Genomic DNA, 27707 nt, shown 5'->3' with positions numbered 1-27707 from the left:
CCAATATTTTGTATGAAATTCTCAAAGAACTAATTATTTTTCAAAGAAGCAAAATCAGTAATAACTAGGCAGGTCCTCATGTATTTACCAAGTGCTGCCCATTCACACTAACCTCCATTCCTTTTTTTTTTTTTGTAGTAAGCTAGACCCTGGCCTGGGAAATGCCACACTTGAAGAGAGAGCAGCTGGGCACCTGGCAGGGTCTTGATGATAGCTGTCTCTGAGACATGTGAGGAACAGAAGACAGGCAGGGTGGTACATTAGTAACTGATTAAGAAACTATGTGAAGCTGGGCAGCGGTGGCACACCCCTTTAATCCCATCACTCGGGAGGCAGAGGCAGGCATATTTCTGTGAATCTGAAGCCAGTCTGGTCTAGAGTGAATTCCAAGACCAGCCAAGGCTACACAGAGAAACCCCGTCTGGAAAAAAACAAACAGAAGAAACTATGTGTAAATGGGTAAGCCCCTAGGTCAGTCGCCTCAAATAGCATTGTTCCTGTTGGTTGAAGTCATCAGCCCTATTCTGTTCAATAATTTAAGCAGACTAATTGGGGACCTGCTTCTTAACTTTGCAGATAGAAGCAAAACAGATGCATGAGCCTTAAAAAAAAAAAAAAAATCAAATCTGGCCTTGATACAGCTGACTGCTGAAGTTCCTTATAAATCTGGTAGTTGAAAGACTTTTTGAACAATTTAGTAAGACTACCGTTGTTCTAAGGTTGAATTATGGGACACTAAAAAGAATGTAGAGGTCCCTTGTGACCTCTGTCTTTCCATGTCTGAGATGTACAAGCCCTTCTTTGAACTAAAAGGAGAGTTATGACATTGTGCCAAACAGTAATGGCTCTAAATAACATAGTTGAAAAAAAGAAGCGAGGAAAATATCATCTCCCTTAATTTTGTCCAGATTTCTTATAAGTAAGTCATTCCAATAACCAGTTTCTTTTATATAGACAATGGCTCCATCCAGATAACAGAGTGCAGCTGTCTCAATGCCCTGCACCAGAGGTGAAGTCCTTCCTCTCATGGGTTCTTTCCCCTGATGCCCCTGTGGACTGTGGTATCTGAATTAAGACTCCTCAGAACCTATTCTTATCACCTAATATAGCCGGAACACAGCTTTTGTATTTGTTATTTCGGATGACCTGCTATGATGTCAAATGACCTGAATGAATTATTTTTAATAAAAAAGAATCATGATTATATCTAGAGTTCATTGTGAGTGTACTGAAGGAATTTTTATTTGAAAATGAACATGTGCTCACTTTATGGCCTGCTGTGGGAGAAAAGTTAAGTGTGAAGCCTTCTATCTTTTCTCTTGTCCCTGTGAATACTTTTGCAGTATCCTTGTTCCAATCCTCTAGAGTTACTAAATCTAAAATACTTGTCAAGCAGCCATTAGAAATGGCTGGTGGTGCATCCCCAAAACTGGCTCTCTCTAAAGTAATGAAATTGCATACACCATGCTTCACACTATTCAGGGAAGTTACCTGACTGCCTAGTTGGGTGAATATTAGCAAATGTAAGCTAGACTATTTCAGACTAAAATGTGGAACTGGCTGTATTGACTCTTTAGAATATGGGATATGTGCTACATGTCAGTTTGGGCTCCTTTAAATTTGAAACAGTTATAGAAGGGAGGAAAGGGGACACTCACGTAAGTGTTCCATGTCGCAGAAGTGGGGAGCTCTCCACTTCTGTTCCACCTGAACACCAATGATGCGACAGTCCTCTATGTTGTTAAAGCTGAAATTCACAATGACTTTACATCTCTTTCAATAATGGATCCATCTACTCTGCCTATGTGTTTTAGTGGGAAAATGCTACGATGTCCTCAGCTGTTCTATTTCCTAGTCAACATTGGTAATTCTGGGAAAGGATGTATTTGCATTTTCTGTTTACTTGTTTTTGTTTGCTTGTTTTGTTTGTCATTAAATTGACTGCTCCATGACAGACACACAAAATAATTATATTAAAGGAGAAGATGGGCCGGGCGGTAGTGGCGCATGCCTTTAATCCCAGCACTCGGGAGGCAGAGGCAGACAGATCTCTGTGAGTTCGAGGTCAGCCTGGGCTACAGAGTGAGTTCCAGGAAAGGTGCAAGGCTACACAGAGAAACCCTGTCTTGAGAAAAAAAAAAAAGGAGAAAATGGATAGATGGCTTCAGGTTAGCTGCCAAGCGCCACTCTTAATTCAGTCTGTTTATAATGAATTCATGACCATAGAGACCAAATGGTGGAAAACTCAAAGACATTTTCATTTTAGAAAATGCATTCTTCTGGATTAAAATTCAAATTGAGGGCATCAGGATCAAAAGTAAGATCTTTTCAAACTGTATTTCTTTTTTCGTGATGAATAGAAATGTCAAACTAGCACACTCTCATGCCAATATCAACATCATACTTTGTTATATCAAAGCCTCACATTCCTCCAAAGCAGCTCTCGCTCCCCTTGTTTACTCCTCTGTAGAGAGCCTATGGCCAGCTGCATGGCTGCTTAGGCCTCTCCCAGTCTAGGCTGAGTTCATTTTTGTCTTAGGAAATGGGAGACACAGCCTGGTCAGTTAACAGTCTCATCCTCTGCAACTTAAGACTAAACTTTACGATTCCCCCAGATTTTCCCTTGTCCTGGCTCTCTCCTTTCCTGGCGCTTTTTATCCTTTTATGTTGATGGAGCTGCTCAGTCCTATACCTGCTACTTAGCCGACAGAGACCAATACCGTTCATCCAAAGAATGAGATGGTTGTGTCCAGGGTTAGTCACACGAATTGTCCCATGTTTTGAGTCTCAATAAACAGGATTTTTTTCCCTTGAACATTTTTTATTTTTCAAAATATTAATCTGTATTCTCAGACAGCGTGAGTTCCTTTAAACCTTTCATATCTTGTTCCTTATGACTTAGTATTTCAGGTGAGCATGCTTAGATTTCCTGTCTTGCTGTGAAGTCTTCCTGAGCTTTAAGAAGTCATCACTGATTTGGTAGCTCTGGCACATTCTAAAACAAAGCGCTGACTTAGAAGTTAGAAGGCAAGAGGGCAGACCCACTCTTCTCACTGGCTCGAGGCTTGTTCTTAACTTCTTCAGATCCCATTAGCCTTGTCTCTCAGCAGCCTAGGATCAGTAGTTCTCAAACTTGGTGATCATGGTGGGGGGGCACTTGAATCATTTGGGCAGCTTTTAAGTGTGTGCACTCTGGTGTGTGTGTGTGTGTGTGTGTGTGTGTGTGTGTGTGTGTGTGTAGATGAACATGTGTGTACATGTTTGTCAGCCTGCTTGGCAGTCATGTCTGGACCTTCACTTAAATACTCTGTATATGAGGTGAGTTAAGGATTTGTATCTTGATACTTGTTACCTGTTTCCCTGGGTTACTCTAAACATGTACCAAGGGTGAAAGGTTTTAAGAATGCAGTTAGCCTGGCTCTGCTATTCTGGAATTACAATCTTGTCTGTCTAGATACAAAGCTTAAGCACATTTATTCTATATAGCTGCATACATTTTTAAGCTTCATAGTTGAAGGCGCAGCTAGGTGTTCACTTCTTCAAACTCTGGGGATCCCAGAAGCTAAGGTCATGGCAAGTATTAACTGGCCTTATGGAGATCACTGAATGTCAAGTGCATTTGAAGCTTCCAATGCAGAGTATTACAAGCGGAAAATGGCATGCCATACAAGATTTACTTTGAAAACTTTTAGATATAGTTTTAAAGATTTTTTTTTAATATTTACTTATTTTGTACAGGGCAGGGCGTGTATTGCACCTGTGCCACAGTGAACATGTGGAGCTTAGAGAACAGCTTGAGGAGTTGGTTCTCTCCTTCCACCATATGGGTTCCAGGCCTCAAATTCTGAAATTACAAGTGCAAACCACAGGGAGAAGCATGCTAATCTTGTGTACTATGCAGAGGCACAGTGGGAAGCATGCTAATCCCGTGTACTGTGCAGAGAGGCACAGGGAGAAGCATGCTAATCCCCATGTACTAGGCAGAGGCACAGGGAGAAGCATGGTAATCCCATGTGCTAGACAGAGGCCCAGGGAGAAGGCTTCCCAAATGACCCACACAGAGACTGTAAACCCTTGGCAAATAGTATCTCACAAGTCTAGCATGGCTTCTTAGTCGTCAGAATTGTCATAGGTCTGTGTGCACCCTCCCTGACACTCATCACTCTTTCGGTGGTGATCCTGATTGGAAAGGTTTCACACACCTGTTGGGGAAATTGGAATTATACACAATTGGATTGTATACCTTACAGGCTGTTCCTCAGGGCAGCCCTAGCAAATTCTGTTTTGAAAGGAAGTAAGAATGGAGATAAAGGCAGGTGATGGGCACGAGGTACAGTGGTGATTTCAGTTAGACGTAGTGCCTACTCTGGAGCTTGGATCTGAAGTGAGAAACCACTTAGTGGGTAGTAACCTAAAGCATTCAGGACACCTTGAAGGTAATGATGCCTTCAAGAACAGTGTTCACCTCTTAAATCGCATCTGTTTTCCAGAGCCCCTCCCTTCCTGGCAGCAAGAGAATGTGGACTCTGACGAAGCTCGCCTCTCCCCACAGGCTGGGCGCCTGATTCACCAGCTTCTGGATGAGGACAGCGACCCCATGCTGTCCCCCAGGTTCTATGCCTATGGGCAGAGCAGGCAGTACCTGGATGACACAGAAGTACCTCCATCTCCCCCCAATTCCCATTCTTTCATGAGGTATGTTCAATGCTGTTGATAAGTAGCTTCACCAGTCACATGACATTGGAACAGAGGGAATGGGTAGCCCACTGATGGCTAGCCCTTTTGTAAAACTTAAGTTGGGAATCTGTGCAAAGACACACCTGAAGTTCTCCATCCTAGGACACAAGCTGTGTTGGAGTTTCCATTTGAGCTATTGCCCAACTGCAGATCTCATATTGAATTCCAATTAGCGCCTCCTTTCTAAAGCTCTGTCAAATTTAACATTTGGTCTTACAGTCAATTTCAGATTGTTCTGATCATGTAAGTGGAACTGAGAGAAACACAGACCTATTTAATAGGTGGCATATGCAGAACTCCAAGTCAGAAAATGCACCCCCATTCACTTGGTTTTATCAAAAGGGAGAAGATGTTTTCATTCCTCTGTGCTATATACTCTCATACCCCAAAGCCCCTTCCTGTAATTACTGGTTCTTCACGGGGCTGCTAACCCAGACTATGCTCTTGATAGGCGGAGAAGCTCTTCCCTTGGGTCCTACGATGATGAGCAAGAGGACCTGACACCTGTGCAGCTCACCCGAAGGATCCAGACCCTTAAAAAGAAGATCCGCAAGTTTGAGGACAGGTTTGAAGAAGAGAGGAAGTACAGAGTGAGTTCTCTGTGGGGTCTCCTCACCCCCACACACCCTTCAGCATGTAGAGCAGTGGCTCTCAACCTGTGGCTCACGACCCCCTTGGAGGTCACAAATCAAATATCCTGCATAATCAGATATTTACATTACGAATCCTAACAGTAGCAAAATTATAGTTATGAAGTAGCAATGAAATAATTTTATGGTTGGGGGTCACCATATGTGTATTAAAGAGTCACAGTATTAGGAAAGTTGAGAACCACTGATGTAGAGGATACCAGAAGCTGATAAAGAAGGGAATTTTATTTATTGAGCTGAAATTTGATTCAAGATTATCTCCTACAGTTTCCTCCTTGTGGGCTCCCTCCACTGTTGGCTCTGTCTTAGTTTTCCAAGCCAGGGACAAGAGGGGATTTTTCAAAGGGGTTGCAGTGTAAGCCCACAAACTCCCTCACCTTCTCGCTAGCCCCATTAGCTGAGACATAGAAATAGTAGAAAAGGAGATATGGACCTCACAGGAGTCCATGGTCATAAAGGTTCGTTACTTTGCCCTTAAGGAAGTCTGTGGGAGTATCAGAAACAAGGAGTAAAATATTTACTCTAGACTTTCTTTTCCCAGCCCTCCCACAGCGATAAAGCAGCCAACCCGGAGGTTCTGAAGTGGACAAATGACTTGGCCAAATTCCGGAAACAGCTTAAAGGTAGGTTAAGTTGTGGACCCACTGGCATAGTCTGATGTGTAACAAACCAGGAGCCAAATCCTGTGGGTACTTCTGAGTGTCATCATTGGGGTGCCTCCAGCCTGAAGACACTTCTCAGTTCTCCCAGGTCTTTATGGGACACCATCCCAACACTTTGTATAGTCTCACATCAAACCAGACCAGATAAGATATGAATTCCTCAACCTGTCTTCATTTCCACACACTTCTAGAAGGGTGGTTTCACATCAATACTTCTGAAACAGCAGTTTAATCTAAAGGTGCACTTGCTGGAGGGTTAGAAATCATCTCATCAGAGATGAATCTATGAGAAGAGTGAGGGCCCTTTCCCTCAGACAGCTTGCTGTATTTAGGGGCTGGTCACAGAAACAACTAAATGGAATAAATAAAATGGGGTATGTAGGTTGGATGAAAAACAACAGCCACTGTCTGGTTTTGGATCAGCACATCTATATGCCCTAAGAGAATGCACTGAAACTGTCCATTTCTGAACTCAGAGCCCAAGCCTATGTAGCCAAAAATCAGGTGCTAAAAGCTCACACTTTCCTAGGAATTAGAGTTTGGGAAACATTTCTGAAGATCCAGAAAGAGCCTATTAGTTTAGTTTGTGTAATGATCCAGGGATTTTCTCTTACACTATAATTCAATACTCTCTGAAAAGAAGTCAGAGCTAAACAGTTATTGACATGGCAGTAAAAGCAATCCGGGTCCAGCCAACCTCAGCCTCATGGATCTCTGTTTCCAAATCTAACTGCCTAGAGTCAAAACTAAAGATCTCTGAAGAGGACCTCACCCCCAGGACACGGCAACGAAGCAACACACTCCCCAAGAGCTTTGGTTCCCAGCTAGAAAAGGAAGATGAGAAGAAGCAAGAACTGGTGGATAAAGCCATCAGGCCCAGCGTTGAAGCTACACTGGAATGCATACAGAGGAAGCTCCAAGAGAAGAGAGAGGAGTCTAGCCGTCCTGAGGACATTAAGGTATGATGCTGTTCGGGAGCCTGGGGGAACACCCATCCTAAGCCAGTGCAGTGAGAACACAGGCCATGCAGATTGCTGTTGATATCTTTACCACACTTACCTCCTGCAGCTCGCTTCCCAGCCAGTAGTTCCTCTCCTCTGCTGTCTCCTGGTGTGACAACATTATGCCCAGTGAAAGGGGAAAGAGGACAAGGGGCAGGGCATGTCACATGAATCCCAACAAGTACCTTTTAAAACTTCCCACACACATACCGAAGCATAGGAAAGCTGGAGTGTTTCACCTGTGGGTACTCTGGTTTCTGACTACCGATTGGAAGCAGATTGCTCTATTGACTCCACAGTAGAATGAACTTATTGAGGTTAATAGATGGCTTGACTCTCTGAGTAGCAGGATTATATGCAAATATTTAAGAGTATGTAGCCTCTAACTACAGCTATTGCTGGGTCCGTTAAACTCAGTGCGTGTCTTCAGTGGGTCTTTCCTGCCATGTGGGTGTCCCAGGTAGCTGGTAACAATGGTGCTGTGCACTCTGTGTTTCTGGGGGGAGGTCAAGAGGCTCTCTCATTCCTATGTGAGCTTTGGGAGAGCATTTTAACCCTTCCTTTAGATGAGCTTGACAAAATAAAGAAGGTGGGATGTGCTCAAATGTGCTTCCCATGTTTTATTTCTTACCATTGTGTTGACACAGGATATGACCAAGGACCAGATTGCTAATGAGAAAGTGGCCCTGCAGAAAGCGCTTCTATACTATGAAAGCATCCACGGGAGGCCGGTATGTGATGTACCTTCTCATGAGGATCAGTTGTCTGGTTTAGGAAAGTTTCTACAATTTAGTGCCATCTAGGAAATAGGGCCTCTAGTACATGCCTTCCAAAGTATTAGACCTTGAATTTAATTGAATTCCAACAAATATTAGTCTGCAACTAAACTTAAGTTGCTAATATTCTATTGAAAGGGAAGAAAGGTAAAGGATGGGAGGGAGTGTATAGGGTGCATAAAATTCTGAAGGAAAGTGATCTCCTGCCCAAGTCAGCCCCCCATAAGCTGCAGTTGACTCTAAGCTTCCCGGCCATATCATAAAGGGATTAAGCTTGAACAAGGTGTCATAAAACTATTACTCTGCAATGCAGGACACAGCTAGCATTTCTAAAGGATCCTGTCGGTGTGTAGAACCCAAAGTGTGAAGTCCAAATTGTAGTTTTGGCTTTTTATCATGTCAGGAAGCATCTGAGGTGTCTTGGCATTTAGCAAGCGTGTGTTGGGTGTTTCTTCCTAGCTCTGGGGAAGCCAGTAGTGATGCAGGTTTCTGCTCTCTTCCTTGGGGGACTTTGATATTCTTGTTGTCTATTACTCTTCATACTCTTCAGACAGTTGACAAGAAATACCGGGCGGTGGTGGCACACGCCTTTAATCCCAGCACTCAGGAGGCAGAGGCAGGCGGATCTCTGTGAGTTCGAGGCCAGCCTGGGCTACAGAGCGAGATCCAGGACAGGCAGGGCTACACAGAGAAACCCTGAGTCAAAAATAAATAAAAAAATAAATAAATAAATAAATAAATAAATAAATAAATAAATAATGGAAATGCAACAACAGCAGTTCCTGCAGGCAGGATGAGGAAGCATGGCGTTTAGATTCATGGATTTTTACAAAGCCCCCAAATACAGGACTCTTCCTCCACTCCATCATAACTACTAATTTAATGAATTCATGGAATTAATTTAATCTTTTCTTCTTTTCAGTGCAGAAGCTTCTAGAATGATATATTAAGCTCCTTTTTCAACAAGGCACAGTATTAGATCAGGTTCTTCAGGGGCTAGGCAAACCCTTTACCACAGTACTATCCCTCAAATCATGGGTTGGGGTGAGGGGGGGTGAGGATTCTGGGTGTTGTTTACCTAATAGCGAACCTAATCCTCAGAGACTGGCACAAAACTTGTCACACAGTTTTTGTGACCAGGGACTATCCACAGAAGGTATCCAGGTGTTCTCCATTGCATTTTAGTTCTCAATAGATCAAGTTTTTGTTGTATGTTTTGTTTTATTTTGTTTTAATGCTGGCACCGGTGCTGATTCATCTTGCTGGACTGTTCCGGCAATGGAAAAATACTAGAACTCTGGGGTAGTGTTCATGGTTCAGCCAAGTTTGGTTTTAGAATTTTTTATTTATTTATTTGAAGGCACTGAACCAAATAGTAAGTGCTCCAGAGTTCAAAGATTGTGAAATTTTGTCTTTCTGTCCTGGAGTACTCAGGACCGTGAGAAGCAGAATTGATCAGTATGAGCAGAGAAGAGCCCCTTTGCCACGGCAGCTCAGAATCCCAAGTGTGGAACGTGTGGCCACCAGAGGGCTTCTGTGACACTGTTTTCCACTTTGCATAGTTCTTTCCCTTGCATGGATTCTAGCAGGAATATTGACAGTCCTTCAAAAGCTTCCTAGCTGGGGTCTCCCGCCTGAGAGAACACACAGCTGCATTCTAAGAGGATCAAACCTCATTGTTGCTTCTTCACTGGTTTGTGTGGTGGAGGGATTTTTGTTGATGTTGTTGCTGCTGCTGCTTTTGTTTTGTCATGGCTGAAGCTGGGAAGATTTTCATTCTATCTGTATCTCATTCCACAGTGCAGACACCATGAGCCTCAGAATTGTAGGAATTCAGCTTGGCAGAGACCTAGTGCTACTCAAGTAACCACTTGAACTCTTGGTATTTGGTTGATAGACATCTGTGATGGGTTGTCATGGCAAGAAAAAGAGACACACAGAGACACTGATACATATATTGAACTGTAAGCTCAAAACAGAGGACGTGAAATAGCAGCTTTGGGACTGCATAGTAAATGACGGCCACTACAGTCATGTGTTCTACTCTCTCCTGCCCTTGACCACAAGTGGGGCAAAGAGGGCACTCTTCTTACCTGCCTGTTATTAAGAATACAAAGTTTTAGTGTTTCCTTTCAGATAGATGAAGATTCAAGCATCTCACAAGGTAGAGAACAAATTTCAGAATAAATATTAATGTCATTTATCTCCGTTCCCAGGTCTCTCTGGGTCACAATGCTCTAACCTCCTCAGAAAAAAAGCAAACTTGCCTTGATATTTGGCCAATCTGAAAATCAAAGTTAATTTTTATTTCTTAGATTTCTGCTATAGTTAAACCCTAAACATAAACACTATTACACAAAAAGTACATATATTTTTCATGCTAAGCTGTCATTCCAAGCCCCTTTATCTCATAAAGTAGACTCAGAACTCGTGGGCTTTTTTTTTTCTAAGTCTGCAGATTCCAATTTAACAGGCCATTGACCATCAGGATCATAGCCAAACAGTCATGTGCTACGCAGCTCCCAGCAAAGCTGTTTGCTTTAACTGAGCACGCTGTAGATGGACATGTGTGACATACAAAAACAAGCGGGCTTATCATTCTGTGTGCACTATTACTGAAGTGTGTTCTTTTCGACAAAAGTGTTGGAAGTCTTCAAAAAACAATGTCACAGAAAAATATAACAAATAATTGAAGCCCCCTCCCCCATATCACCATTCATAATAAATGTTCAAGGGGAGAGAATAGGTTGCTTGACCAGTGCTTCTGGTTTCTTCCTAATTCTTTCCCTCACTGGTATATTTTAACTCTGTGTTTCAAACCACATTGACTAACATAGTACTGAGTATAGCCAAGTTAACATTTAACTTAAAAGTCCATACATAAACAGTAGCCTCTGGTTAGTCGTTGTTTTGGATTTACTGGTCTTTACACAAACATCCTACCATTCTTCTCTTATAAAAGAGTTGACATTTTCTAAATTAATGGGCCCAGAGTGCAGCCATTAGAAGAGCCCACAATGACACTGCTAGATCCTGCTCCATTCAGGGCTGAAGTATTTGTGAATAGAGAGAAACCTGGGCTTGGAGTCAGTACATCCGGTTCTCACTTAAGCTCTCTTGCCTTAGGGAGTTATAACTCTTTGCAGTGCTTAGTTTTAGCCTCTGAAGAACAAGGCTTGTCTAGCTCTAAGATTCTATGGCTCTAATTTTGACTTTATCATCAAAATAAATAGGTCACTTGTTTTGCCATTCGCCTTTACATCCAGGTAACATCAGCTAAATGAGTAGAAAAGTTTTGTTTGAAGATAAGAGAAAAATCATTGTGATGTAAAAGTAGGCACATTGAGCTGTCCAAGCTTTATGATTTCTAGCCAGGATTTTCCTGGTTAAATGTGAATAGTTATTGGGTAAGTGTCCCCTTTAGGTTTTAAAAAAGTGTCTGACTCTTGCAGAGTAATCAAAATCAGGGTAGTAAGTGAGTAGGACAGTTTCTATGTCACCCTGAAGACAGAATGGGAATGCTGCTACCTCCCTGATCTTCATGTCTCACGTTTATTGTTTTTTTTTGTTTGTTTGTTTTGTTTTAAGACAGAGTCCCACTATGCAGACCTGGAACTTGCTATATAGACTAGGCTGGTCTTGAACACACAGAAATCCACCTGCCTCTGCCTCCTGAGTTCTAGAATTAAAGGCAGTATGCCACCACACTGGCTAATGTTGTTTTCCTTTGTCATAAGAAATACATCTCAATAAGAACTCGATTTCCACATTTGCAAAGCCATTCAGTTCTACTACTTAGATGTAAACTAAGGCTTTGAAAGAGGGGAGGAAGAATTTTGAAGAGATAGCATATTCATGTTTGGCCTAAAGTAATTTTCAAGTAATTTTGAGTCATCTACTGTTTTGTGAACTGACCTCTTAAGTTTACCATCAGAAAGTGATGCTCATAGAATTCTGATAGCCAGTGTGGTTGGTATAAGCTGAGGAGTGTGATGAATAAGCCATAACTTCACCCGTGTGCCAAATGGCTCTCCAGAATGTGCTGCGCTTGCCTGCAGTCACAGTTTGAGTGTTAGCCACTACAATAGGTGTGCAGTAGTAACAGTAGATGTGCTATTTCATATGAAATGACTTCTGAGCCGCTTTGCTGCCCTGACAGTCATTTTTAATGCAGTGACTGATTTTAAAGTCCCATTTCATATGGCACATTCTAGAAGCAGAAGCATGTCAACAACTCTTAAATTTGTGATAAAGAGGTGAAAGGAGATTATTGTTATTATTGCCAACAGCAGGAAATCCACAGTGTTTTGCAGTGCCCTGTTAGCTGGTGAAATCTATCCAAAGTGATTTACTATTGATCATGTTGAGAAAGACAGATACAGAAGCCACACAGGACAACATATTTACATAATCCAGAACCATCTTTGAAGTTGAATCTTCCAGACTGGAAGAAATGGTAAAGCTCCATTTCTCAGGTCATTCCCTGCCTGAGAAACTCTTGCTTTCTTAGGCATGGAAGAGTAATAGAATGCAAATCGAAAAATATACTATACCTCATTGTGCATTGAGGTACCAAAGGAAATACATGTATACCTATATGTTAGGCCTACCTAGATAGGTTTGAACTATTCATTCATTAACATTGTAGGTATATATAAAATGTTTCCATTGGATAAGGTGCTAAAATACCTACTCAAAATATGAAAACATAAGTCCCCACATTCAACAGGCTATACTGTAAACCAGGAGATACATGTATGAACAATTATGATAGAATGTAAAAGTGAACTGGGCGTGGTAGTGCATGCCTTTAATACCAGCATTTAGGAGGCAGAGGCAAGTGGATCTTTGTAAGTTCGAGGCCAATCTAGTTTACACAATGAATTCCAGCACAGCCAAGGCTGTTACACAGAGAAACACTGTCTTGACAAAACCAAACAAAACAAAAATGTAAAAGGGTTTGAAATTATGAGGCATTGTGAGTATAGGGTACGTAGGGTATGCTGTCTTAGTTAGGATTTCTATTGCTGTGATAAACACCAGGACCAAAAGCAACTAAGGAAGGAAAGGGTTTACTTCATCTTACAGCTTATAGTCTACCATGAAGGGAAGTCAGGAACTCAAACAGGGCAGGAACCTAGAGGCAGGAGCTGATGCAGAGGCCATGGAGGAGTGCTGCTTACTGACTTGTTCATCCTGGCTTGCTCAGTGGCTTTTTTATAAAACCAGGGACCACCTGCCCAGGGGTGGTGTTGCCCACAATGAGTTGGCCCTCCCCCATCAATCATCAGTCAAGAAAATGTACCACAGGCCAATCTGGGGAGGGCATTTTCTTACCTGAGGTTCTCTCTTCAAAAATGACTGTGGCTTGTGTTAAGCTAATGTAAGAGTAGCCAGCACAAATGATGATGTGGAGGAAAGGATCATCCTTTCAGGATGAGGCACAAGGAAAGAGGGCTGTGCCAAGTTGGCTTCTGATCTGCAACTTCCAAATAAAGAAAAGAGAAAACCCCTTGCTTGCAGAGGGAATCATAGAATTAGGCATGCGATAACCTAGTCTATTCCTGGAGTTTGAAGTGCAGTGGGGAAGGCAGAAGTCATAAATGATGAAGGGTTTCCAATCCTACACAAGGAAATGGGACTGGATTCTGTCTTGCTGCATAGAGATTTTGAGCAGGGTGCCAGATAAAGAAAATGAGGATGAATCATCCAATGGATTCTAGCAATGAAAGTTCCTTGAATACTCTCTGTCTGCCAGAATCGTTCTTTTAAGAGGGAACAGTTTCACACGAAAGAAATGAACTCAATAAGTTGCCTAGAGTACCATGTGGTTATAATTATAGTAGAAGTACTTGCCTCCTTTCTTGCACCCTCCCCGCACCCCAGATAATGCACCATTTGGAGATTTTGAATCTTGAGTTCCTTGGAGTTTTACATTTACTTATTTATTGGGAAGAGGAACAACACAGGATATAGAGGTCAGAGGACAATTCTTGAGAGTCAGTTCTTCTATCATATGGGTTCTGGATGTCAAGTTCAGGTCATCCGGCTTTGAAAATACACAACTTCACGTGCTGAGTCATCGCACATCATCGCCCCTTAAGGAGTTTTTTTGTTTTGTTTTGTTTTGACTGGGGGAGGGGGTATTTTAAATTTTACTTACTTATTTGTATGTGTATGGGTAATTTGCCTTCATGTACGTTTGTGCACCATGTACATGCATACCTGGAGCCCACAGAGGCCGGAAGAGGGCATTGGATGCCCTGGAACCAGTTGCAGACGATTGTAAACTGCTGTATGAGTGCTGGGAATTGAACCTGGGACCTCTGGAAAAGCAGTTAGTGCTTTTCCCTCCTGAGCTATCTCTCCAGCCACCTGCCTTGAGTTTTAAAATGACCATGGTGACTAAAAATGTACCCCATTATTCAGATCTAGAAGAAAGTACCCTAGTGGCGTAGTTTCCACTGATCGGCAGTGTAAATCTTCAGTATTTTTATTTATTAACCAAATATTATTATCGGTGTAAATAAATTATGTAAACTGTAGTATCTTTGGGTCACAGAAGTCCAGAGCATGCTGGGACAAGGGAGAACACGACCTGGGAGCTGGCTTCTCATGTGTCCTGGTCTCATTTTCAGGTGACAAAGACAGAGCGTCAGATCATGAAGCCTCTGTATGATAGGTACCGACTGGTCAAACAGATCCTGTCCCGGGCCAGCACTGTCCCCATCCTTGTGAGTGCGTCCTTTCTCTTTCTGTTGGCAGCCCCACGGCTATGCTAAGAGCACCCGACCTTGTTAGGTTTCAACTACTGCTGTGAGGAACACATGACCAGGAAAATGACTTGGAGAAGAAAGGGTTTATTCTGGCTTAGAGTCTGTCATGGAGGAGAGTCAGGGAAGGGACTCAAGGAAGGGACCTGGAGGCAGGAATTGATACAGAAGCCATGGTGGAACCCTGCTTATTGGCTTGTTTTCCATGGCTTACTCAGCCTGCTTTCTTAAACAACTCAGGACCACCTGCCTAGGGGTAACACTTCACACAGTGGGCTGGGCTCTCCCACATCAATCAGAAAATGCCTCACAGATATGCTCCAGGCCAATCTAATGGGGGCATTTGATCAATTGAGGCTCCCTCCTCTTAGGTGGCCCTCGCTTGCAACAAATCAACAAAAACTAACCAACACAGGGCCCTAACCATACTACAATTGTAAGTGTAACCCTCCCTTTCTATTGGAGGAACCCCACCTATGCATACAGAATCCTAACTATCATTCTCATTAAAGGTCAAGCTGTAGTAGTTGAACCATCCATTTATATCCATATCTTACCGCCTGAGGAATGACTTGATCATTTACACATTCCTCTGGCACTCATAGGGCCAACACTTAAACCCATTCCTTAGAGACAGAGCATGACAGGTAGGGATGGACCTGCTCCAGGTTTTTCATTCCAAAGAGCACCTCTCTTGTTTCTGTCTGTTATGGTCTCTCCCCATTCCCTAAGAACTTCACCCAAGGAGGACCGTCTAAAGAGCTCCAATGAGAAGGTCCTTGTTTTGTAGGTGATGGGGATAGAGATGGGGTAGAAGGAGAGAGCAGGAGCCTAGTGCTTGGGAAGCTGCCTACCATGGCCAGCATCCTGAGATATAACTGCGGTCAGCACCTGGATTTGATCTTGTCAAGGGGAAATAGTAGCTCATGTCTAGCTGTGGGAAGTGTTTTAACACTGACAGAATTCCCTCCCCAGGTTAGATATTGTTGAGATGTTAGTGCTATCCATCTCTTAGAGAAGCATTGCCTGATTCAGTACCCTTGTCTGTTGACAAGGTGCCCTTGGTTTGATAGCAGTCCTAAGAGGCTGACTCTCTGTAGCCGCTACTCTTTATCCAGTGCTCCGTTTGGTCTTCTTATTCATTTCTTTGTTTCTAGGCCTAGAGTATACTCTCATATTTCTTTTAATAAGGCATTTGTTTTTATGAATGAGAGACAATCCAGAGACTCTAGACAGGTGTGATTAAAGAATGTTACTCTTCTGCAAATTTCCTGCTGAGTAAACTAATAAATAAAATGACTTAATATAAGAGTCATTGTCTTTCACCAGTTAAGAACACTTAGGGATCCTAAATAGGGTGAATGTACAATGGAGAAGTTCAACAGACTTCACATGGTTGTTTGGCCTTGAACTACTCTCCTTACTAATGACAGTTGGCCGGGGCTAGGGAGGAGGGTGTGGGGGTAAGTGCTTTTCTTGGGGGAGTCCTGAGAGTTTGGTTGGAAAAGTATGTGCATTCATTCTCTACTGTGTCCTCTGATTTGTGTGTGTAGGCTCTGAAGGGAGGATCCCCTTGAAAAAGAGCTTTGAGTGTATTAGTTTTGGGGGGAGGCTTTTGGTGGGAAATGGTTATTAAATGTAGTTAAAATATCGTAGTGAATACTGGTGTGGTCAAATGGTCTGAGCTATAAGGTGAGGAAAAGCAGTTCACAATATAACCTATCTGTTAACTTGTCACAGGGGTCCCCTTCCAGCAAACGGAGAAGCCCTTTGCTGCAGCCAATTATCGAGGGCGAAACTGCTTCCTTCTTCAAGGAGATAAAGGTGAAGAGCTTGGTGCTAACACTGCCCTGCTAACCCCAGCTGGGGTGACAGTCTTTGGGCAGTGGGTCTGTAGCATTCCCTACAAGTCAGTAGCTACCTGAGCCAGCTGTGAACATTCATGACCCACTTCCCAAAGTTTTCTTCCAGTCTGCTCTTTGTTAACTTGTTCTGTTTTGCTTTTGCTTCGATCACAGAGACGGTTTTGTTCCTCACTTTGTTTTTTAAAACTCATGATTACTTCTTAGGAGCTATTTAGGGCCAAAGAGGAAAATTAAGCCCAAAGCAGAAGTGAGTTTTCAGAGTCCCGCCTGTCACAGTTTTGTGACATTCTAAGGTGAGAGCCGTCATTTATTTCCTGTAGTTAGGGATGATTATCTCAGAATCATCTATTGAGGGTGATCAATTGAAAGCTTCATTTCCTTGCCTGAACTAAGGTAACCCACACTACAATACCTAATTTTAATGTCTTAGACAGACGGCGCTTGATAATCACATTACTAAATAGAACCTGCATTATGGGTGCGGTACTGGAACATCAGGGCTAGTGTGCTATCGTCTATCTTTAAAATTACAGCTATTTTCTCACAATACGCTTTGCTGTCAATGAAAAGCAATGTGCTTTGTCCATCTGGTAGTTTTACAGATGAACTGAATCTTGGTAATTGAGCAAATTTGGATAGTTTGTATATGAAAATTAGCATGCTTCTCTCCGCTGCTTATAATGGACTTATTACCGGGTAAAAACATGCTCTTGAATACATGCAAGATGTGACACTTAATGATTGCCTCATTAAATAAATAGTAGGTATCCTAATGATGCTCCTTCTGGACAATGACACTCTACTCATTCTTATTCTTTAGCAAAAACTTTTTAGAAGACTACTTCGGCTGTGGCTTGTTGCCCACTGGCTTACATCATGACCACAATTACAAGCAATTTTGCAATGGTGACCTTGCTTCTGTAAATACTGCTGTCTTTTGGTTCATTTTTTTCTTCTAATTGGACACAGTTATTACCATGTTCTTGATAACACATAGTAGTTCTAATACAATTTACAATTTAGTGTGTTTGGAGATAAAAAGACCAAACCTAAATGGTTTCTTTGAAACCTATCCCTAGTTATACTTACTCTTTTTTTGGAAGAAACTAACTTGTATGAAATAGAGCCAGCTCAAGTTCTGAAGGTTCTGAAGGCTTTCATCCCACAATCGGCCCAGAGAATTTTCCTGTCTACTCCAGAAGCCTGCTAAAACATGATGGGATAGGGTTCTGTTCTCAAGACAGACACTTTCAGAGCAGTGCGAGGCTGGGTATTACATGAGCTGAGTAACCAAAGTGGCTGACACTTTACTTGTTTTCTAACCAGCTTTAATGACAAAATAGAATACAATTATATAACATGTAATTTCAGAATGTGGTATTTTGATCAATGTAAAATAATCACAGTGAAAACTGATGTGTTTGTAGCTAGGATAGCTCATTACATTCTACACACACACAGCTTTGCCCCTCCCCTCCCACCCCCACTTCTGCTGGAAGGTAGGGGAAGACACATATGGCTTCTTCTCTTTATAGCTCTTCACACATTTCCAGTCATATGCCATTTCCTCCCACCCTACTCCTTGCCTTAGAAACCTTTTCTCCAAGCTCTCGTGGAACTGGGTTTCAGGACCTTCAGCAGCCACTGGCTCTGCTATGAACACACAGGTCAGTTTATTTGTGTTTCCCCAGAGCTAGTTTTATCCCAGCTGTGTTTGAGCCAGGACAGTAGACCGGGAGCCAGGCCTTACTTTGCCTGATGGCAGAGGCCCTTTCAATTCTCCAAATCCTGTCTCTTGTGGACATCCACTGGTCAAATTCTCAGCATTGGATCAGGTTTCCTAGCATTCCTGGTCTCCACCCACAAGTTACTACCATCCCTTCTCTAGTTGTGACAGCTAAAAGTGACACTAGATATAATCACACCATTGAGACTTACTGTCCATGACCCACCTCTTTGTGATTCCCATTGTGCTCAGGGATTGTGGGATCCTATGATGCTTATCTGTGATTTCTTATTGGCTGTGTATCCTGGGTTTTTTTCCTTTTCCTAACCTACTTATAGGACCTTGAACTTTCCAACTGCTTTTTATACTGTTATCAAGCTAGATGAAGTAAACTAAATATAGATTCTGTATTCTAGCAAACTAGATATCCCTATCCACTCTGTCATTGATGCATGTGGGGATTGTGCCCTTTATATCATCATCTACATAACTAATTATTGTTGACTAGTGGTTTCAGGCAAAGAGCCTGCTATGGACTTTTTCCTTCTGGTTTATGTCCCCATTGTAGCATCTTGGCTGAAATTTTGATAGCCACCTTTCGTTTTGATGGATCTGTGTACCTTGTTCTTTATCAAAATCCAGATATCACATCAGTCCTATCAAAAAAGGACAACTGCTTTAAAGTAGTCAGTGCTAGGAGACTGACCACTGGCTCTTTCCCAAATATGCATTATTTGGGTGCTATACTAAGTATCTACCATGTACAAGCTTATTTTGACAGGTTTTTGTTTTGTTTTTGCATGTCATTTTCCCCATGATTTTCCAAGGCCACTGAGAGTAGTTTTGTTAGGTTCATCTGGAAAAGTATCAGAGTGCTTTAAAATATAATTAGAAGGACTTTTGAGATTTTTATTTACTTTTAATGTATATGAGTGTTTACCTGAATGTATGACTGTGCAACGTGTGTGTGTATGTGGGGGGGGGGGGGTGTTTGTAGTGTCTTTGGAGGCCAGAAGAAGGCATAGGATCTCCTGTGACTGAAGTTACAGTCTACAGACAGTTGTGAGCTGAGATGTGGGTGCTAGGAATTGAACCTGAGTCCTCTGGAAAAGCCACCAGTGCTCTTGACCACAGTACCATCTCTCCAGCCCATTAGTAGAACTTCTGAGAAATGAAATCTTACATTCTTATTTGTTGCTTTCCTTGGTATCCCTTTCCAGCTGCAAAATGCTTGTTCACAGCTTTCTTTGCAATCTGAATTGATAGACAGCTCACCAGACATGTGTTCCACACAGTTTTGGGTCAAGCTCTGAAGCAGCAGTATATAGGCCTAAGCTCTGAGCTCTTGGGTCCGTTCTCCTTCATCTTCCTCATCCAGGGGAGGTAGAGGAGAGGAGGGAGGCTGACAGGTGTTGCCTGCCAGCTGTGCCTCACCAGGTTCCGGGTATATGCTGCCTCAGTTAAGTTTTGTAAAAATGGCATAGGTGGGAACTGTTCCTTCTACTTACCAAAAAAAGGAACTTTAAAACTATTTACTTAAAAATCAAGTTTTTGTCTGAATTTTTAAAATCATTTTAAATTGAAAAGAATACTGAAGCATTGTTTCTTGGGGCCAGGCAGAGATTAAAGACATAAAGCACAGCGGAAGTAGGAAGTGCCTCCTGGCTTCATCCTGCTGTGCCTCCACACTTAGTCTTGGTGCCATTGTTTTAATAAAACAGAGGAGAAACGATGTGAACTGGTTAACTGGGTGATTTCTGAATGGCACCTGTAAGGGAAGCGTACTCCAAGATATGCTCAGAGTTTCATTGAGATTGTATCTCCAGGAACAAGAGGCGGCGTCGGAAGATGACAGCTCCACCAAGCCAGACTTCACTGTCACTCTGAAGACAGACTGCAGTGCACATTGTTGCCTGGACCAACTTGAAGATGATGCTGATGGATTTATTTCACCAATGGATGACAAAGTGCCATCAAAATGCAGCCAGGACTCAGGCCTTTCAAATCTCCACTCTGCTTCAATGTATGTTGTTTGTTTGGGCAGTGGCCTTGGAGTGGCGTGCTGCAAATAATGATAGAAATGTTAGTTAAGCCAGACGCCACAGAAGACTTCCCTAGGGTGTGTTTAAATAGAGAAGATAATGCTTTGAAATAAAGAGATGGGCTTGGAGCTAAAGAAGAAGAGTAAGTGAGCTTGAGGCAAGCCTGGGCTACAGAGTGAATTCCTGGTCAGCCCAGAGCTGCAGAGTACAACCTGATCTAGAAAGAGAGAGGGGAGGGTCAGAGAGATGGAAGGAGGAAGGGGAGAGAGAGAAGAGGAAGAGGAAGAGAGAGAGAGGAGAGGAGGAGGAGGAAGGGAGAGAAAGGGGGAAGGAAAAAGCACACTGTATCAATGCATTCAAGAGAAAACACCAACAATGGCTTTTAAATTGCTTTATTTTCTGTCTTCACAACTCCTGTCAAATCACATGCTCATTACATGTACAACAATTCATATTTAATTTTTTTTTAAATTCATCTCCCTTTTTAGACCTGAACTCTTGGAATACCTTCAGGAAATGAGAGAAGAGAAGAAAATGATTCGAAAGAAACTTCATGACTTTGAGGACAATTTTTTCAGACAAAATGGGAGGTATGTGTGTGTCTCTCTGTCCTCCTTTTCCACATCACCTAGTCCACATGCCAGGCCCTCTGTCTCTGTCCCATCTGTGGAGTGCTTCCAAAGGGAGAACTTTGCTATGTTCTCTATAAATAAGGTCCTCAGGTTTATGCCCAGAGACCCTCAAAGATTTTCAGTGAGACCATGAGATTTACGTGTATATTTAGGAAGAAATGTGTCTCCTACAGAGCTCAGGACCTATAAAGCATCTGCTGATATGCAAAACCAGCCTGTCATGTTTGGTTCTCAGCTCAAACAAGTAGCTTGGAGCTGAATTTCAAATTGCCAGCACTGAGTTTTTTTCTCAGGAAACAAGAATGGGGGAATTTAACCACAGTTTAAAATCCAGAGTTGGACTGGGGATATGGCTCAGTTTGCACACAGTCCTGGGTTCACTCAGGGGTACTACAAAAGCTAAAGGAACCAAGATGACAGCTGCCAAGTTTGAATGAAATTGGTGTGTGAGAAGCCATTATGTATGTATCTGTCAGGTGAATGTGTTGTTTCATCCAATGAGTTTTAAGGTGTAATTAAATTGTCTGTTTATTAAATTTGCTGGGAAAGTGTGTGTCACAGAGTCCTCCTCACATCACATCGGGAGCTCAGGGACAAGACCACAAGGAGATCTGTGTCTCTCACCATGGAGTTAGGTTTCACCGTCTGAAATTGGTTTTACATTCATCTAAATTAGGGAAACTGTATGTAGTTTTTTTGAAGTACTTTCAAGTCCTAGAGTGTGAAGAAATAAAAGAATTATAACAATCAACTTTGGCATTGGGACTGTGTTTTATATCCCAGTGTAGTTTAAAGATTACATAAATTTATTTTTAAGATCTCTAACTTGGATCTACCACATAATGATTTTTCTCAAGATTTTTACATTTTTATACCTAAATGTTTGTGTCTTTCCCCTATACCCATCACAGACTATTTTGAATATAGATAAGCAGACAAAAGAAGAATTCCCCAAATAATAATAATAACGAAGCCACTGGCTGCTGTTCTCTGCAGGAGACAAGTGCAGGCCTCCGTGGCCATTCTGTTACTTTGTTTGAAGGAGACAGTATTCATAGAGCTGAAATTCTTGGGCAGGAAGAGATTGGCATCTAAAACATGTCAATTCCCACAGTTCATGCCTTCAGCTTCTATATAAGTCAATTTAATATTAATTATTGAAGTGTTTATGTGATGTTTCTGTCTATATGCCTTTGTTTTCACATTATTCTCTTTACATATTGTGCATAGAATTCTATACATGAAATACATATTATGGAAGCCCACAGAAGATTTAAGAAAGTAGAATGTCTTCCTTCTGTCCTTAAAAAGGGCTTTCCTCTATATTTATAAAATATCACAGAAAAATATGGCTTGAGAAGGAGATGAGGAATCACTGGTCTTAATTTTTTTACCAGAGTTTACAAAGGAAGAATTTACTTTATGAACAATAATGACCCAGAATAGCACTCTAATCCACAAACAAATATTATCAACCTATATCCACATATTGCTGCCAACATTTATGGTAGATGCTTGTTTTTCTGAAGTTTGCTTTCAACCTATTGGCTGCTGTCAGTAAATGATTCCCACAACATCACACACACACACACACACACACACACACACACACACACACACACACACACCACTCACACACTATTCTGAGTTTGGATGGAAGAATACAAAATTTAAGATTAAAGCTATGCCTTTAACTTACCCTGTAAAAGCTGATAACATGGGAAGTGCAAAACACAGATTGGTTACATTGTTTTCTTAAGGGGAAGATAAACTTTAAAACAGGCTCAGTTCACAATAGGGAAACAGATTGAGGACAGAGTTAAATGGTCTCAGGGCATACCATTAACTTGGTTGCAAATCTGGCAAAAGTTCAATTTCTGAAGGCCAGAGACATTTTTCGAGAAAGCTATTTCCACAGTGAATGGTAGAAATTGACTTCATCATCACCTAAGTTTGGAGCTGTCAGGCCCTAACAATATCATAGCATCCAGCTCACTTTCACATCTCAGGAGTGCGAAACCCTCCACAGGGCATGATGGTGACCGGGTGGCAGCTATTCATTCATTTTAGTCCTCTGTCACTGCCTTTTGCTAAGGAATCATTTAGAATCCTTTGCCAAAGCAAAGCAGACAAGAATAAAATTAGCTTCATTTGTTAATGAAGCCTCCTTCTGTCCCCCTTCCCCATTTTTACTCTGTAATGAAGGAATCATGGTGGTTGAGAGCTTGCTACATGTATGTCACAGAGACTGCTCTGATCAAGTCATCACTCTCCAGGAGTGTCACTGCCTGTCCTGACTACGACATACAAGAATGTACACAGTAGCTCCTTCTGGTCAAGTTTTTCTGAGAGTTGTGTTAGATCATGGATATAAAGTACTGTGTTGGACCTCAGAGTAAGCTTGAAGCCCGTACTAGTGCATATAAAACTACCCAGTAAACTACAAAGACATAGCGCTTTCACATAACAATCCACCAGTTGCTGAATTCTAAAAGCAAGTCTCAAATAGGAATATTAATTGTTCTTGAAATATCTACAAATCGTGTGTGACCTGATTGCTGATTGGAAATTTAATTGGGTGAGCAGTTAAGAGCACTTGCTGCCTTGCAGAGAACTCTGGTCTGGTTCCCAGTACCCACATGGCAGCTCATAATTATCCATTATTCCGGTTGTAGGGGATGCAGCTTCCTCTCCAGGCCTCTGTGAGTACTGTATATGTCGGCAGTACATTTATGTATATATACATACACAGGCAAAAACACTCATTCATATAAAATAAAAACAAATAAATCTTAAAAAGAAATTTAATGGTTCATTAGATAAAATATATAAAATGAGAAAATATTAAGAAGTGTGTGGTTTAGTATTATGTCAACTTGAGAAGAGAGAATCTCAGTTGAGAAATACCTCCACAAGGCCTGTAAGCAAGCCTGTAGTGCATTTTCTTAATTAATTAATTATTGGTGTGGGAAGGCCTGGCCCAATATAGGCATGCTGCCCCTGGGCTGAGGATCCTGAGTGAGTGGCAGGCTGAGCAAGCCATAAGAAGCAAACCGCTAATCAGCAATCCTCCATGGATGGACTCTTCTTCAGTTCCTACTTCTAGTTTCCTGCCTTTAGTTCCTACCTGACTTCTCTTCGTGATGGGCTGAATTAAAACCTTTCCTCTTCAAGTTGTTTTTGGTCATGGTGTTTTATCATAGCAATAGAAACTCTAAGAAAGTCAAGAATGAATAAAATATTTCTTTGCCAGGTGTGGTGGTACACACCTTTGATCCCAGCACTTGGGAGGCAGAGGCAGGTGGATCTCTGAGTTCGAGGATAGCCTGGTCTACAGAGTGAGTTCCAGGACAGCCAAGGATGTAACACAGAGAAACATTGTCTTGAAAAACAGAAACAAAAAAACAAAAAATTCTGTTTATTCTGAATAAACTATTACTGTGAAGTCATACTTAACAATCAGTAGTAAATTCCTGCATTCCTTAGTTGTTTATGATCTTCTATTAGATGCTAGATTAACTTTCTAGACCCTCAAGTCGCATGGCACCTCCAGAGAAAAACCACTTTTCACTTACCTAAATCTAGCCCATCTAGATATCAAGAGCCAGTTACCAACACAGATTCTGCAGGGTGATAGAATATGTAGTTTCCAAATGGTAATTCTTGGTGCGTGCTAGCCTCTAAAACAAGTAGAAAGTGATCCTTTCCTCTTTCCTTTGTTTCCCCTAGAAATGTCCAGAAGGAAGACCGTACTCCAATGGCTGAGGAATACAATGAGTACAAGCACATAAAGGCCAAGCTACGGCTGTTGGAGGTGCTTATCAGCAAAAGAGACGCCGATTCCAAGTCTATGTGAAGGACTGGCAGTGTGCACGACCACTTTCCTAGGAAAGATTAGCTCTGGAAGGCAGCCTTGGAGCTGTACCTGTGACGCAGGCAATTCCCTGCCTCTGAGCCATCAGATTAGCTCCTGCTTCCATCGCCTTCCTTTGAAACTGCCTGCATGGAAGACGACAGTGTGACCTGACTTAGGAATTTCATAATGGGAGAGTTGAGACTCCTACTTATGTCAATGCACACTGCAGTAAGAACTTCAGTGACATGAGCAGTGATAAGACACACCATCAGACACACCCATCTACAGATAACTTGCTGTTCTTCCCTGACAACTAAGAAACACAAGGCCATCCTAAAACTGTGACAAACACAAGCTCAGGACTTCCCTCGCAGAGCCTGCTTCTTGTGGAGGTCTGTGCGCTCCCTGGCCCCCATCACATGGTGACTGTGCTTTGGCGTACCATTTGCTGCCTTGGCCGTTTCCCCGAGCTGTACTCATTCACCCCCACCAATTCATTTCCCGTTTGCTCTCAGGTAGATGGAAGAGCTGTATCTGCCAGAGGTGGCAGGGCAGTCCTTTCACTGATGCGCTCTCAGCCGACAGACTTTAAGTCCCTGCCTCATACTTGTGTATGCTGAGGACAGAGTGACAACCGAAGTAGCTATGCAGATGCGATTTTAAAATCAGGTGACAGCTGAAGAGCCTGAAACCTCTTCAACACACTGACTGCACTTTCCAGTCTCAGACATTGTTGAACACAAAACAAGGCCAGTGTTCCTGTTTTGGGGCTCAATTTTGTTATTGCACTAGCCAAACAAAGGAGTCTTGTTTAATTATTAGACTAGGTCTAGACTATCATGGGAGAGGGGAGTCTGTATCAGCCTCCTGAGCTTACCAGAGTTTAATTTTTCTACGAAAGTAAATCTGCACTAAAATCCTTAAATGGATGGGTAAGAAGATGTAGCCTTCAGAGCTCAGCTCATTCTCAAAGCAGATCTAGATCCCATTTTCCAAGATGATATATAAACAAAATGGTGTGTAGCCAATTTTGATGCTCTTCCCCCCCCCCCCAAAGTCTATGTCACAAAGCTGTCTATATTAGACATTTTGGAGGGACCATGGAACTTGACACCCAATCCTTCATCTCTTCTGTGTGCTTGCTGTCACTCTGTGCTGTGTTGTTTTCTTTTGATCCACTGTGTCTGTCTGAAGAACAAAGCCTGGGTTTTGCAGGCACCTGCCCCAGGTGCGTGACAGCCTTGCCTGGGGCAACTGCAGCAGAGGCTAGGCAGGCGGCAGGGAGACGTAGTTCCGTCTGGAGAGTCGCCTTCCACAGGGTGCAGTGTTAAGGAGGAGAAGGGAAAATTGTAACACCCGTGGCAATGATAACACCAGTTTGGGGTTCTCCAGTCAGATGATTTTCAGGACTGCCCTCCTCACTGCAGCTCAGTCATGGGGGGGTGGGGGGGCTCTTTCAGTAATGGACCTGGGGGTGGAGAATTCCTTCAGTTTTGCTTTTATAAATAATCACACAGAAGCATGAGCTATATGTTGGAAACACTCTGTTTTTATCCACACATTTAAAGACGGTACATAATCCTACAAATTTCAATATACATGAAGAGGTAGTTCGATGTTCTTTGCTCTGCTGTTGATGTTTGCTGATTTCAAAAAGCTGTATTAGAAATAAAATTATGTAATGTAGGATTGTTTTCTATTTTTGAAGCCTGAACATCAATCATTCACATGACCAAAAATTGTATTTTTAAAAAGAAATCCACATCTAGTCTGTAATTTTAACTACTTATTCTCCTAAGTAAAATGTGGAATAACTCAAATTAGTACCAGTTAACGTTTAAAGCACATGGGCTCAGAAGTAAAGAGGTTTTTTCCTAAACTGCATATAAATGAAACGCTACTAGGTGTTTTGAAATCCATTGTTTTCACCAAAGGTAAATGAACTAAAAGACTTATCAGGACTCCCACTCAGTTTTATGTGATCAATAAAATACCAAGTTATTGGAAAATAAATCATGTTTGGAATGGTTTCCTTCATAATCTCTAACCTGTTTTCCTCATAAAATGGAGCCCATTTTATACCAGGAGCTGTGTTTATACCAGGTCTTCTCTGCAGGCATATTACTCAGCGGTTTCTGGCTCTGCTAGAAGTGTGGGGGGGAATTGGTTTCCATGGCAACTGTCTCTGCAGCTCTCTGTCTCCAAGCACTAGAGGCAGCATCTTAATTGGCTTCACACAAACAGAATGCTGTAGGCTAGGGATTCTTTTTGTTCTCTTGAGAACAAGCATGTATCTTAGCACATAACAACAACAACAACAACAAAAAACCATCAAGGGTTATGTAAGAATAAGCTTGACTGTGATCATGAGGATTAACGGGGTGGCAAAATCATGTAATGTTTATAAATGCTTGCTTTTATTGTGTACAGTCTAGCATAAACATTGAAATAGGCTTTTATATTATTAAGTACACTGCCATTACAGCATTTCATCTTTTCATCATTAAGTTTAGACTTTACTTTTTAAGACATGGTGGTACAACGTTTCCAATAAAGGCCTGCTCCTAAAGATCAAGTCGGATTTCAAATTAAAAAGCTAGAGTTTTTTATTCCTAGACTTCACTGTGAATACTAGGTTTCTCCCCCTTGATGGGGGCTTGTAAAGTTTAAGCTTGCTTTAAGTCAGAAGATTATTATTCACTGTAGAGCTACTGTCAACCATGACTGTTTGGAGCAGAGAGCAATTTCACCTTGTCTCTTTCTGACGCAACACTTATGCAACAGGAAAAGCCTCTTGCAGGCTGGATCTGCTCTCCTCACGGAACATTTCTAGACCAGGACCATTCTAGCCAGTTTGTGCCTGTTTCTAAAACACTCCAGGAAATGTCCTGGGGCTCTCAGTCTTAAAGCCCTGGAGGCTGACTAAACTGAGCTGAGTTGAGCTTGGAATTTTTTGGTGAGGTAAGACTCAGAATGAACGAATAAAA

The 27707-nt window shown here is 42.0% G+C and overlaps 1 protein-coding gene across 1 annotated transcript in view; it reads left to right on the top strand.

Moving 5' to 3' along the window:
- Positions 1-26733, top strand: part of Fam13a (family with sequence similarity 13 member A) — a 92119-nt gene extending 65386 nt beyond the window's left edge. The window contains exons 9-18 of the mRNA XM_036181295.1: positions 4491-4695; positions 5189-5327; positions 5929-6010; positions 6788-7008; positions 7698-7781; positions 14465-14560; positions 16340-16423; positions 20017-20213; positions 20721-20822; positions 24594-26733. Coding sequence (XP_036037188.1) covers positions 4491-4695; positions 5189-5327; positions 5929-6010; positions 6788-7008; positions 7698-7781; positions 14465-14560; positions 16340-16423; positions 20017-20213; positions 20721-20822; positions 24594-24720 — 1337 coding nt within the window. The 3' untranslated portion in view covers positions 24721-26733. The remainder of the gene's footprint in view (positions 1-4490; positions 4696-5188; positions 5328-5928; positions 6011-6787; positions 7009-7697; positions 7782-14464; positions 14561-16339; positions 16424-20016; positions 20214-20720; positions 20823-24593) is intronic.
- Positions 26734-27707: the final 974 nt, after the last annotated feature.

Source organism: Onychomys torridus, chromosome 3, assembly GCF_903995425.1.
Source record: "Onychomys torridus chromosome 3, mOncTor1.1, whole genome shotgun sequence".
Classification (NCBI taxonomy): Eukaryota; Metazoa; Chordata; class Mammalia; order Rodentia; family Cricetidae; genus Onychomys; species Onychomys torridus.
The sequence above is the reverse complement of the archived record's forward strand: the minus strand, read 5'-3'. Positions and strand labels throughout refer to the sequence as shown.